The 11910-nt window shown below is 46.9% G+C and overlaps 4 protein-coding genes across 4 annotated transcripts; 2 read left to right on the top strand and 2 right to left on the bottom strand.

The window, feature by feature from the left end:
* Window positions 1-287: 287 nt before the first annotated feature.
* BHQ10_006456 (uncharacterized protein) lies at window positions 288-1681 on the top strand (the record flags this gene model as incomplete). The annotated part of the gene is made up of 2 exons (XM_040879044.1): window positions 288-773; window positions 839-1681. The coding sequence occupies 2 exons, from the start codon at window positions 288-290 to the stop codon at window positions 1679-1681; spliced, it is 1329 nt and encodes a 442-aa protein (XP_040734960.1).
* A 281-nt stretch (window positions 1682-1962) lies between these two features.
* Window positions 1963-4758, bottom strand: BHQ10_006455 (uncharacterized protein; the record flags this gene model as incomplete). The annotated part of the gene is made up of 4 exons (XM_040879043.1): window positions 1963-2240; window positions 2305-4046; window positions 4097-4543; window positions 4604-4758. 4 exons carry the CDS (start codon window positions 4756-4758, stop codon window positions 1963-1965), a joined length of 2622 nt encoding a protein of 873 aa, XP_040734959.1.
* A 2723-nt stretch (window positions 4759-7481) lies between these two features.
* Window positions 7482-9404, top strand: BHQ10_006454 (uncharacterized protein; the record flags this gene model as incomplete). The annotated part of the gene is made up of 7 exons (XM_040879042.1): window positions 7482-8052; window positions 8111-8319; window positions 8380-8507; window positions 8562-8863; window positions 8919-9025; window positions 9086-9137; window positions 9193-9404. 7 exons carry the CDS (start codon window positions 7482-7484, stop codon window positions 9402-9404), a joined length of 1581 nt encoding a protein of 526 aa, XP_040734958.1.
* Window positions 9405-9552: 148 nt separating this feature from the next.
* On the bottom strand, window positions 9553-10173 carry BHQ10_006453 (uncharacterized protein; the record flags this gene model as incomplete). The annotated part of the gene is made up of 1 exon (XM_040879041.1): window positions 9553-10173. The coding sequence occupies one exon, from the start codon at window positions 10171-10173 to the stop codon at window positions 9553-9555; it is 621 nt and encodes a 206-aa protein (XP_040734957.1).
* Between the last annotated feature and the right edge of the window lie 1737 nt (window positions 10174-11910).

Raw genomic sequence — 11910 nt, 5'->3', positions numbered from 1 at the left:
GTGTTGCATGGTAAGATGACTCCTCATTCAACCACTGAAAAGCAAAACAAGGACACTATGTTAACCCCTCATGCTGTCTAATCAAGTGATGTTGCAGCTCATCTATATACATGTAGGCCACTATTCTCCCATGTACCTGATACCTTGGTATGTTTGATATACGGGCTAATGGATGAATTATAGTCTCGTTTGCTCCCAATCCTGAATGGACTTCATTCTATGCTTCAGGACGTGAAATATGGCAGTATATAAAAAAGACTGTCGATGAACACAATCTAGCTAGGGACATGAAGTTCAAGCATCGAGTGACTGAAGCCACATTCGACGAGAGCAAAGGCCTATGGAATCTACTAATCGAACATGAAAATCACGTATTCACTGAGCAGTGCAACATTCTGATATCCGCAACTGGCTTCCTCAGTCGCTGGACGTGGCCACAAATCGACGGATTGCACTCCTTTCAAAAAGGTCCCGTTATGCACTCCGCGTCCTGGGATGAGGCGTATGATTTCGTGGGGAAACGCATTGCTGTCATTGGGAATGGTAGTTCTGGTATACAGATTGTTCCTGAAATGGCCAGCGTTGGCTCGGAGGTGGTCAACTTTGCGCGATCTGGGACTTGGATCCTTGCGGGGCTGGGAAATAGAATGATTGATGGAAACGCTACTTATATCTACTCTGAAGAAGAGAAAACCCGGTTTAGAAATGATATAGATGCATTGAGAGCGTATCGCAAAGAGATACAGCAAGGAATCTTTTCCTCGTTCTCAATTGTGCGTATCAGAATCTCGCAATACCTATTTCCATGTTCATGGGTGGATGGCTTACAACTTTTTAGTTTGTTAAAGAATCTGAAATGCAAACCCAAGCTGTTGTAGCTACGAGACAGCTCATGTTAACCAAACTAAACGGCTACGACGATCTTGCAGCAAAACTCATCCCAAACTGGCCCATCGGATGCCGGCGTGCAACGCCTGGCCTAAATTATCTCGAGGCACTCACACAACCGCATGTCTCCTTGGTCCAAGAGCCAATTCAACGCGTCACCGAACATGGAATCACGACGACAGACGGCTGTTCGAGGGACTTTGATGTCATCGTCTGTGCAACCGGGTTTGACGTGTCCTATCGTCCAAATTTCCCCTTGCGTGGACGCGACGGGATCGATTTGGTCGAGAAATGGAAGAAAACAGCAACAACGGGGCCACTGGCGTATCTCAGTATCTGTGTTCCGGGATTCCCAAATTATTTCATGTTCAGCGGCCCCAATGCTCCTGTCGGCCACGGTTCTCTGATGGCTGGCTTGGGATGGACGGCTGATTACATCGCCAAATGGATCGTAAAAATAGCCGAAGAAGATATCAAATGGGTCGACGTCAAAGAAGACGTAACTCAAGAATTCAATGCCTATGGAGACCAAATTATGCAGACGCTTATCTGGAGCAGTCCTTGCAAGAGCTGGTACAAGAACAGCAACAACGACGACGACAACAATGCTGAGGGTCGGGTGACTGCTCTGTGGGCAGGCAGTGGCCTAGGATTTCGTGAAATGGTCTCGTCGCTACGTCCAGAAGACTTTGTGATACGCTACCAAAGCGCGAATCGGTTTCGTTTCATGGGGATTGGGAGAGTAAAGCAAGAGTTTCAACCCGGAACTGATTTGACTTGGTTTATGGATTAATGTGCAACGACTGCGATATTATAACACAAGATCGAGTGGTTTCGGAACTGGTTTATACAAGGTAGGGATAGATCATTACTAGATCAGTCTCATTTCCAAATTGTGATCCTGCACTTAGATATCCAGACATGTTCATCTCCTGTCAATTAGGGTTACTAAGGATTACCTAGAGTCAGAACTATATAATATTTATCATTCGTGTCCTAGTATCATAATTACATCAAGTTACAACATATCGCTTTTGCATAAGTGCATATTTCGAAGAATGAAAAGAATACAATCTAAATATCATCATTCTCATCCTCATCCTCGGCCTTCTTGCCACCTCGATTCAATGAGCTCATTTCATACTCTTCTCCTGCCGACATGGCCATGGCCTGGCGTCCGGTATCGGAAGCTTCGAGAAAGTCTCGCAATTTTTTCTTTAGTTCTTCGAGAGCCTGCTTGGATGCTGCGTCGGCCATTTTGAGCATGGGGCCCCAGAGGTTGAGTTGGTAGGTTACATATGCGCCGACTGCGCAGACGAAGAGAAGGAAGAAGTAAGCTGGGTTACGGAGGACTAGACTTCGGTTAGTATATTTGCAGATCTGATTCGATTAGAAGATAATGAGTAGAAGACTTACCAGCCCAGATCTCATTCCAACCCAATGCAAGGAGCAATCCATAAAAGTACAATGGAACTTGTGTAATACCACCAATGGCACTGCGCTTGGCTTCAACGTAAACTCCGTCCGCGGCCTTTTTGAACCGGACAGTCAAATCTTGACGCTTGGCATCGTTGAGGATGGTGACTTCTTCCTCTAGAGATTTACCATCTTCCTCGTCAACGCCACCAATCGGTGTCAGGTCCTCCTCGTCAGCGGCAGTCGCCGAGCTGGGCGTGTGTCCGATCCATCGGTCGAGAGGAGGGGGTGCATTGTCGTCAGCCAGATGGAACTTGGATAAGAGCGGTATAAGGGTCAGAGTAGACTCGCGAGCACGAGTGTAAACTCCTTCAATGTCATCTGTAGGGCGCCAGATACGTGGTACACCGGCTTCGTCGTATCGAAATTTATCTTCAAAATTCTCGCGTAGCTTCAGCAGCAGGTTACCCTCCATCATCTCTTCTTCGACCTTGAGACGCAAGACGCCCCAAGACTTCCTTCGGAGCCGCCAAAGACCAACATCCACCTCATCAACGCTAGCATCAAAACTAGTAGCGCGGTCTGTAAATCGTCGCTCCGCATCCAAAACAGTCTCAACGAACAAATTCCAAATACGGTCCCAAATCTTACTTTCTGAGGGCTTCTCGCCACTTTCTGGCGCACCAGAACCACCACGTCCAGAACCGAGGGAGTTGAATTCCAAACTAACAGAATCAGAAAGGCGAGATCGTACCCATCTCTCCACTCTTGTAGCAAGTCGTCGCATTTCGTCACGACGCAACTGCCCACTAACTTCTGCCAAATCCTTTTGATACAGCTTCAACTCCTGTTTATAGTTACTCCACGAAGTACCTTCCACCAGAGAAGCGCGAGCTTCCTTCTCATATCGTTCCAGAGCAGCTTTGGTTTCCAGCTTGACGATCTCGGCAAAATCGTAGCTTGCACCCTTCTTCTGGCCGGCTTTCACGGCGTTGGAAACAGCATCACTGAAATCTTTGACACCGGACTTGTGAGCTGCACTCAATTGACCCTGGAAGAGCGCTTTTAGTCTGGTATCAATCTTGCCCTCCAATTCGGCGCGTTTTCTTTGATAGACACCCTTGTGGTATCGACTAGCCTCCGTTTCAAAATTCTTGACAGCCTTCGTTCGCGCACCTCGCATAACTGGACCCAATCCTCCAAGGATGACCGGCTCACCGGCGCGAACTCCTGCGGCCTGCTTCTCCTCAAATGGACTAATCGCCTCATCAAAAGCGACAATGACCTCTCTCGAAATCTCATCACATCTGAACTGCGCCAGCAACTCCTGTTGTGTAGGCAAGTCCAGATCCTTGTTGTTGACTATTTGGTCCCAAATACCATTCGCATAATGCGCAAACCCATCGGCAGGAATTCTGCGGTGATACTCGGGCAAGAATACACCGTTCTCAATGGATGCGCCAACTAGTTGCTCTTTTCGGTCGCGTCGACCTTCGCGGAACCGTGACCCAAGCTTCTTGGCCTCTGCTGCGAATTCGTCCGGCTTGTATCCTTTATGCGGCAGTCCGTAAAACGCAAAGTCAAAATAATCGTGAATGGTGGAGCGCTCCAAGCCTTGGGGTTTGGATAGAGAAGCCCATATCCGCGACAAATCCTCGAGAAGAGTGGTTTCCAGATTCTTCAATGGTGTAGTGCCCATGAAATCACGAATGACAAAGAAAAGGAGGGAGCGATGAGTCGTACTATCACAACATTAGCCAACTATATCTCTCAGGCGGAAAGCAAGACATACTTTTTATCCTTGAGAAACAACTGCAAATTGACTTCGAATACCGTCTTCAATAAACCCATATTCGCGCCCTGATACAAGCCAACCTGATGTTCCCAAATGTTGACAATCAATACCTCACTCGTCGCCAATGCGAAAAGAGCGCTTTTGCGCTCAAAGTCTTGATCCTCACCGCGTTCGCGGCCGTCTGTGCCTTCGACATCCATGACGAGGATGTTGTCCGCCATACGCGCATTTGGGTCTTCGTGCCTCGTCTTGTTCTTTGACATCCAGATACCTTTCGTTGTTTGCCGTCGCTCCCTGTCCGACATGACCGAGAACTGTGTGCCAAAAAGGTGGTTCAAGAGTGTGGATTTTCCGGTTGATTGCGATCCGAATACGGAGATGAGGTGGTAGTTGAAGCCGGCGTTGGTGACATCTTCGAGCGAGAGGTACTTGGAAAGATTGGGACTAGATAATTGTTTGTCAGTACGTCGCATTATTAGCGTCTTGTTACAAGATAAAACTAACTTGAATTCCTTCTCCTCGTCGATTACCTGCACTCCATGCTCATAAGCCTTGGGATCGTGCGCCGCATCCCCCACGGACGCAAAGTGTCCATTAATCCCAATCAAGCAGGGAGCTGTGAAGCTCCTGCTTTCCGCACGAGGGCGTTGATCCACCATGTTCGCTGCCTCCTATATCAGACCAAGCGAAGCTGTTGTTGTAGTTGTCTCTAGGAAGAGCGATGGGAAGGCGGGCAATACGGGGGTTGTGGATCGGTTGTGTAGCTACTAGTAGCTCGGGCGGAGATGGAATCGTGGCGAGATGGTGACGTTCCGGGGAGGCTGGTCACATGCAAACAGTGAGCACTTGACGGAGAGCACGCTGTGATTATAGAAGTATAAAAAAATGATCAATTTATGAGCAGTGCTGGGAAGGTCATGCGATGCTCCAACAAAGGAGCTTAGAAGGAGCGAGGGACTATTCACTATGTACGTCGTCGGACAATCGAGGCACCATTGTGGCCTGAGGCACCCGTTGTTGTGAGCAACCAAAAAGATCCACCCGGACCTGCCTCAATATCCACTCATTCACTCTACTTCCTCTCGTGGCTCGCAAGCCTCTTAAATTTTTTCACAGAGATAAAGATCATAAAGTGTTCAAATTACGACTTGTATAACTCCATGAAAACATGCTTCAAAGCCAATGTCACCTGCTGAGCCGAGAACCGAGGACCCGCTGTCCCGCTCACATTCGAGGATCGAGTCTCGCTCATACTCGGTCAAACACTAAGAGACACGTCTGATCTTTAGGTCTGGACGCTATGATCTGATCGTGAATCGACATGTCTCCTCTCATTTCAGGTGCTATCCTTGTTCGGTATTGCCCGTATATCTTCCGCAATAACGTCTTCATTTCTACCATTGCCAGACTATGATACGTCAGTTTAGTACATAATGACATTATTCGGTTGAGTAAGACTCACTGCTTGCCAATACATCCTCGTCCGCCTGCAGAAAATGCAAAGAGTAGCCTATTCCGTTCGGCCTCCCCTTCTTTCTGCAACCATCTCTCGGGCATAAATGACTCGGCATTCGGAAACACGTCTGGGTTCGCTAAATGAAGTGAGTATGCCTGACAGCTCACTATGGCACCTTCGGGGCAATCATAACCACAGATATTTCTGCCACTTTCGGGCACATATCTAGGCAAACTCATCGGGATCGGCGCAAACAGGCGCAAGCCCTCTTTGATAACCGCATCAAGATACAACAATTCATCTATTCTTGCGTCTGGGTTCTGGGAAATCTCCTGCCGTAGGTGACGCTGTATACTTTCTGAGCGTGGCAGTGAAAGCTCATGCATCAAGAAACAAAGGCTGTCTCCAGTGGTATCGATCCCTGCCGCCATGTGATCCATACACTCTGCAGCCATTTGGATTGGGGCGAGCTCGGAGGCTTTGCTTTGCAGTTTGTGCATGAGAGATGATTCGTGCGGACTTTTCTGGTGAGCTTGTTCAAGGACATAGCTTCGAGAGAGAGATACTCGCTTAGGGCTGAGGAAAGATGCAAAGACCTTGTTCACGGCTGGCCAGTAATGTTGAACATATCGTTCTGGTTCGATTAGAATGCCGTCTAGTTCAGAAAATGAGGGGACCCACGCCTGATGCTATCATGATAGGATAGCTCTTGCATCAATTTGAAGTCTTCCGCATTATTCAAAGTATCTGTGCCGCCGGGATTAAATAGAAAGTGAGAAGCGCAATCTAATGCATAGCAATGCAGGGCGACCTATACGACGATCAGTCCGATCCAAAAATTGATGATGATATTTAGGTTGCATCGTACGTAGACATCCAAATAACCACCAAGAGACGCTTCGCATTGCTTCAAGACCGACGCAGCTCTCTGCTCGAAACCTTCAATCATTGGAGCACGAAGAACATTCGTCATCGAATACCTGTCTGCAAGTATTCTTCTTCTCGCAGCATGCTATTACTCTCGTCAGAAAACCACCAACAAGAAACTATTTGACAGTGATCTACTAACATCAACTTTGCTCGGCGTTGTAAACAACGTCCTATGCCCGTATTGCTTGAATAAATCATAAAACTCAGTCTTGTCGTATCCGCTCCCTCCGCTTTGATAAATCTCCTTCATCCCTTCCAGGTTCGAGAACGAGACTTCATTCGGAGCAACACGAACGACCGGACCATATATCCGATGAAGTTCATGGATCCATAGTCGACGATTCTTTGTGAACTCGTGGTATTTCAACACAAAGCTAGTGACATTTGTGTACCAAGGCCCTGGTACTTTGGCTTGCCATCCCCAGGTTGCTTTGACTAGGACGTATAGCAGCCAAGCTGATAGCGCTATACTGGCGATTGCAAACATGGTGCTAACCCTTGATCAGATGATATCAGAATGCTTAATCGATCATAGAGTCGGCTCGAAACTTTACACAGTCCGGAGACAGATAACGATCTTTAAATATGTCCAAAAGTCAAGCCGAATTGAGTAAGTTGAGGAGATAGACTTTCAGACACGATTATCCGCCCTCGAGATAACACAGATTGCTCGGCATAATAGATCTGACATTTCGATATTTACCTCTTTTAGTAATTCGAGGAGAAACAGCGATAGCAGCGATACTCACGATCTGGCGCCATTCCTCATTGGGAAAGTCGAGGAGATGCCCGATTTAGCCAATCAGATGCAACCTCTTATCAGCGCATCGCTGAGTAGCCCTAACGAGCTAACCCATAGAAGGAAACTTGACCAGACAGATTGATATAGACGACGATAATGAAGCTGATAGTGATATGACTATGGATATAAATGATCAGCCATCCCCTCACAGATCTATTGCAGTAGTGTGCATGACATCCAGAAATTACACGAAAATGGACATCCAAAAGACCTCTCAGCCTACCACGGCACCAGCAATCCTCGAAAGACTCGACCCCAAAGGCAATCCCCTGATTCCAACACCTACCTCCGACCCAAGGGATCCTCTCAACTGGTCCCTCCTCCGCAAATCAACATGTCTCTTCATAGTCGTGTATAGCTACTTCATGCTAACCTACTTCACCACCGCACCCATCCCCTCCTTTGGCTTTCTAGAGGAACAACTGAATATCAACTATTCTCAGGTCAGCTGGAGTTTTGCCTTACCATGTTTAGGACTGGCCATAGGCCCATTGATCGTGGGCGCATTGGCGGATACGTATGGGCGACGACCCGTTTTGATTGCGTGCACTGCTCTGGCTGTAGTGGCGAGTGGGTGTACTTCGATCAAGACGATTAATTTCGGGGGTTATATGGCAACTAGGTTCTTTCAAGGATTGGGTGCGGGCCCGTCGGCGAATATTGGGCTGGTGATTATTCATGATATCTCATTTGAGCATGAGAGGGGGTTGAGGGTGGGGATGTGGACTATTGCTGCTAATGCTGGGACGGTGTTGGGTGGTGTTTGTAAGTTTTTGGATCCAGGTCTAAGATGGCGGGCAGCTGACGCTTCATTTCTTGATAGTTGGCGGTTTGTTGGCTACGTCTGGGGAATGGGTAGCGTATCATGTTACTATCTTATTTGCTGTGCTGTTGGTTGTGCAGTGTCTGTTTCTGCCGGAGACACTGTACCCTCGAGCAGCTATCTTAGCTCAGGAAAGCCAAAAGTATGGAGGAGGTGCAATTATTTCAATTGCACCCACTTCAAGTGAAAGAAGCAAGTTGAACTTCTTTGTGAGTTGCCCCTCACCTTTACAGTAATGCTACTTCCACTCTGACATCTGTTATATACAGAACATCAAAAAAATCCCCGGCGTCCCTCATCCCAAAGTATGGACCACAACCATCCAATTCTTCAATCTCTTCCGCTACCCCACAATCGTCATCAGCGTCCTCGGCTACTGCTTTCTTCAGTATTGGTGGTATGTACAATGCACCATGAATCGTCATTGAAAACACTACTAATTCACCAGCAGGATCTGCAGTATTTCCACCCTCGTTCCAGACGCCTACATCAATGACTCCCCCCGCACTCAGGGCCTCCTCCTAATCGGTCTACTGGTAGGCCTCCTCTTCGCGGAAGTCGTCTGCTCAGGGAACCTAAGCGATAAATTGATGTCACATTTCGCGCGCAAGAATGGCGGCATGCGAGTACCAGAAATGAGGCTTTGGTTAGGTTATCCGGCTGCGGTTGTGTCATCTGTGGGACTTGTGCTCTGGGGGGTTAGTGTGGATAAGAATTGGCATTGGATGGTTGGCCAGGTTGCTTTCTTCTTGTGTAAGTCTATCAAAAAGTTATGTGAAAGAACTTACTGACTTTTCTGGGGTGCTAGATACGCTGGGATTGCAGACTGGGAATACAGTCTTGTCGGCTTATATTGTCGACAATTATCCGGAGCATGCAAATGAGGTTATTACGTTTTACACTGTTATTATCAATGTAAGCAACTCATCACCTTTCATCTCCATCGTTTTTATGCTAATAACGCCCGTCGTACAGCTTTCGGCATTCATAAATCCATGGTTTATATACTACTGGATCGAAGCTTCCGGTAAGCCTCATCCCTCCAAAGCATGCATCGAGTACTCACTAAAGTTTTATTCTAGGATATACATGGACCTTTGCCGCTCAATGCATCATATGCAGCTTTGGACTCATTCCGCTGTATATTCTGCTGCAGAGATATGGCGTCGGGCTCAGGAGTACGCGGCCAATGTACACCAAACATATAGATGACATGCTTGAAGTACCGACGGCTCAAGATGTGTCGACTGGGGGGGATATTGCGGTGAAGCAGGACTTCAGCGATGTGGTGTAACATCTCTATAATCTTTATTAGATAGCTGCTTATGCTACTTGGGAACTAAATATTCTGTTGGAATCTACGCTTCTGCCATACCCGTCACAAACAGTCTTCGCATTCAATCTCTATTGCTCAGCAGTCATTCTAGACGTAGGAAGATGATCTACCCCAAAGACAATCCATCACTCAGAGGCTGTACATACTTCTCCCAATCCCCTATCCCATCCTCCCCTTCCAATCCAATAACACCGACAGCAACATCAGAATCCAAATCCCTTCTCTTCCACACATTTCCCACAATCCCCTTGACTCTCGTCAAAACACCCCTCGCCACCAGAGCCTGCGACTTTTCCTCCATAATATCAAATTGATCCAAGAACCATATGCGCTCTTCATCATCACCCGTAGAATACACCGCGCCAACAAACAAAGGCCACAAGTGTGCGGAACGGAGATGGTTTGGTGAGAGTTGTTTGGTATACCCGATTATCTCTGTGTTGAGAGAGCGAGCTTTGGGTGTTTGAGGGCTGAGGGAGCGTAGAGTGGCTTGGAAGAAGAGTTTGGCGGCGGTTTGGATTAGGAGGGATGTGTTGAGGAGGATTGATATTGGTTCATCTGGAGAGGTAGATGATGGCGGTGTCAGAGATTCGAGACTCAAGACGTCGATGTTTTGTAGATAGGTAGGTGGGAGGAGCTGGATGAGTGTGTCAAGCTGCTCTTCCAATCTTAGTGTTTCGTTATGCCATGCTCTTTTGTCAATTCCCGGATCTCGCTGAAAGTGCATTAGTAAGTGGCAATTATGATACGACGCACAAGTTGATAATCTCACCATATCTCTAGCCATATCAGTGATTCTCGATATTATATTGACCAGCTCATATGAGCACCCAATAGATGGATCGATCTCATTAGAATCCACTGGCGGTACTTCATGCATCACCTTGGCCACCTTCTGACACGCCGATCTCCCTAGAGCATCCTTGACAAGAAAGAATCTTGAAACGAACTCAATGACTTGAGAATTAATTTGCATTGGAGCTGGCGATCGACTGCGAGCTAGACGCATTAAGTCAAGCGCAGCGGATAGATGGGTTGACCATGATACTTGGCAATTATCAGAAATCTAAACGCACGAGAATGAGATATACGTAATACAAGATGCAAAGGGGGGACTAGGTGCTCACCTCAAAAACGGATAACATTAAAATAACAATTACATTCGCATCATTCGCGGCAGAAAATGCATCGGACGCAATTTGTTCTCGGATCAGGCGCATACTGCGTTGCTTGTGCCGCAGTGCCGAAGGGTAATATTGCGGCTGCCCTTTTGCTGCAAGTGATAACGCACTTAGGGCAAGAACCATGTGCATGACTGTTTCATTTGTGGTCGCCAGAGGAAGAATGAGGTTGCGAAACAGATTCGTGGGAGAGTCAATGAGTACTATAGAGTGAGAGACGGCTCTGTCATCTGTGACTATATCAGCGCGTGTTCCACAAATGGCGTGTCAGGAACAAATTACAATAATCAAATAACAGGCCATCTGCTTTGTGACTTTCATTGCCCAAAGCTGCGGAATTCAACGTCGGCATCCCAGTGGGCGTCATCTGAAGCATTGCTTCCCTTTTCCATATCATATCTTTCTCAAAATCTAACCCTTGCATCGCAGGCACAACAATTCTTCCATCAATATCAGAGGCAAATGTATTCAAGAAATACCTGCCACCTTGACCACGCGGAAACCCTAACCACGTTGCCGTCTTAGCGGCCGACAAGCCAACACGATCAGCACGCGTGGTGCGTCCATGTTTGATTCCACGTTTGCGTGAATCGTCCTCCCATTGCAACTGAATGCCATAATTGCATACTCTATTATCGCTAATGCAGCGGTCACATATCGGTTTATTTTCTATTCTCAGTCGGTGTCAATGTCAAAGGTCATACTTTCCTATCCGCCGGCTTTAAAAAGTGGACTAACCTGGACACCGGATCTTACGCTGTTTGCAGGTGGAACAACCACCTCGGGAGTGCTTTACCCTGCGACCAGAGTTCTTTGGTGATTTGTTGGGTCCTGATTTCATCGGTAAGTAGATGATATTGACTTTATTTTTTTGAAGTAGATGGGTAGATGGTGCGTTAGAGTTGATGTTGAAATAAAAAGAGCCGGAAGTTTTCCAGATACCGGTATTGAATCGGTGGGGCAAACTCATTCGAGTTTATAAGCATTCCGGCTAAACTCGACTGATCGACCATTAATGTCCTGAACACAATATTCAAGCACATCTCATATGCGAAGGATCGTTTTGAAAGAAATATATATCTACTCTAGTTGTACTTCAATAATAAACCAGATTGTAGCCAGATAATAGATACTTTGAACAGTATCAAGAATCGCAATCCTATGAAAGAATTTGTTTCTTTGTACAAGCTTATAATTGCACGCCAGGTCGATGTTAAGCTCGCAATGCATAGGGTAGGTATTTCTTGACTTTACTTATCCAATTGAGAAGACTAAGACGCATC

The sequence above is a fragment of the Talaromyces amestolkiae genome (assembly GCF_001896365.1).
Source record: "Talaromyces amestolkiae strain CIB chromosome Unknown scaffold12.1, whole genome shotgun sequence".
NCBI lineage: Eukaryota > Fungi > Ascomycota > Eurotiomycetes > Eurotiales > Trichocomaceae > Talaromyces > Talaromyces amestolkiae.
This window is presented reverse-complemented; position numbering and strand designations above follow the sequence as displayed.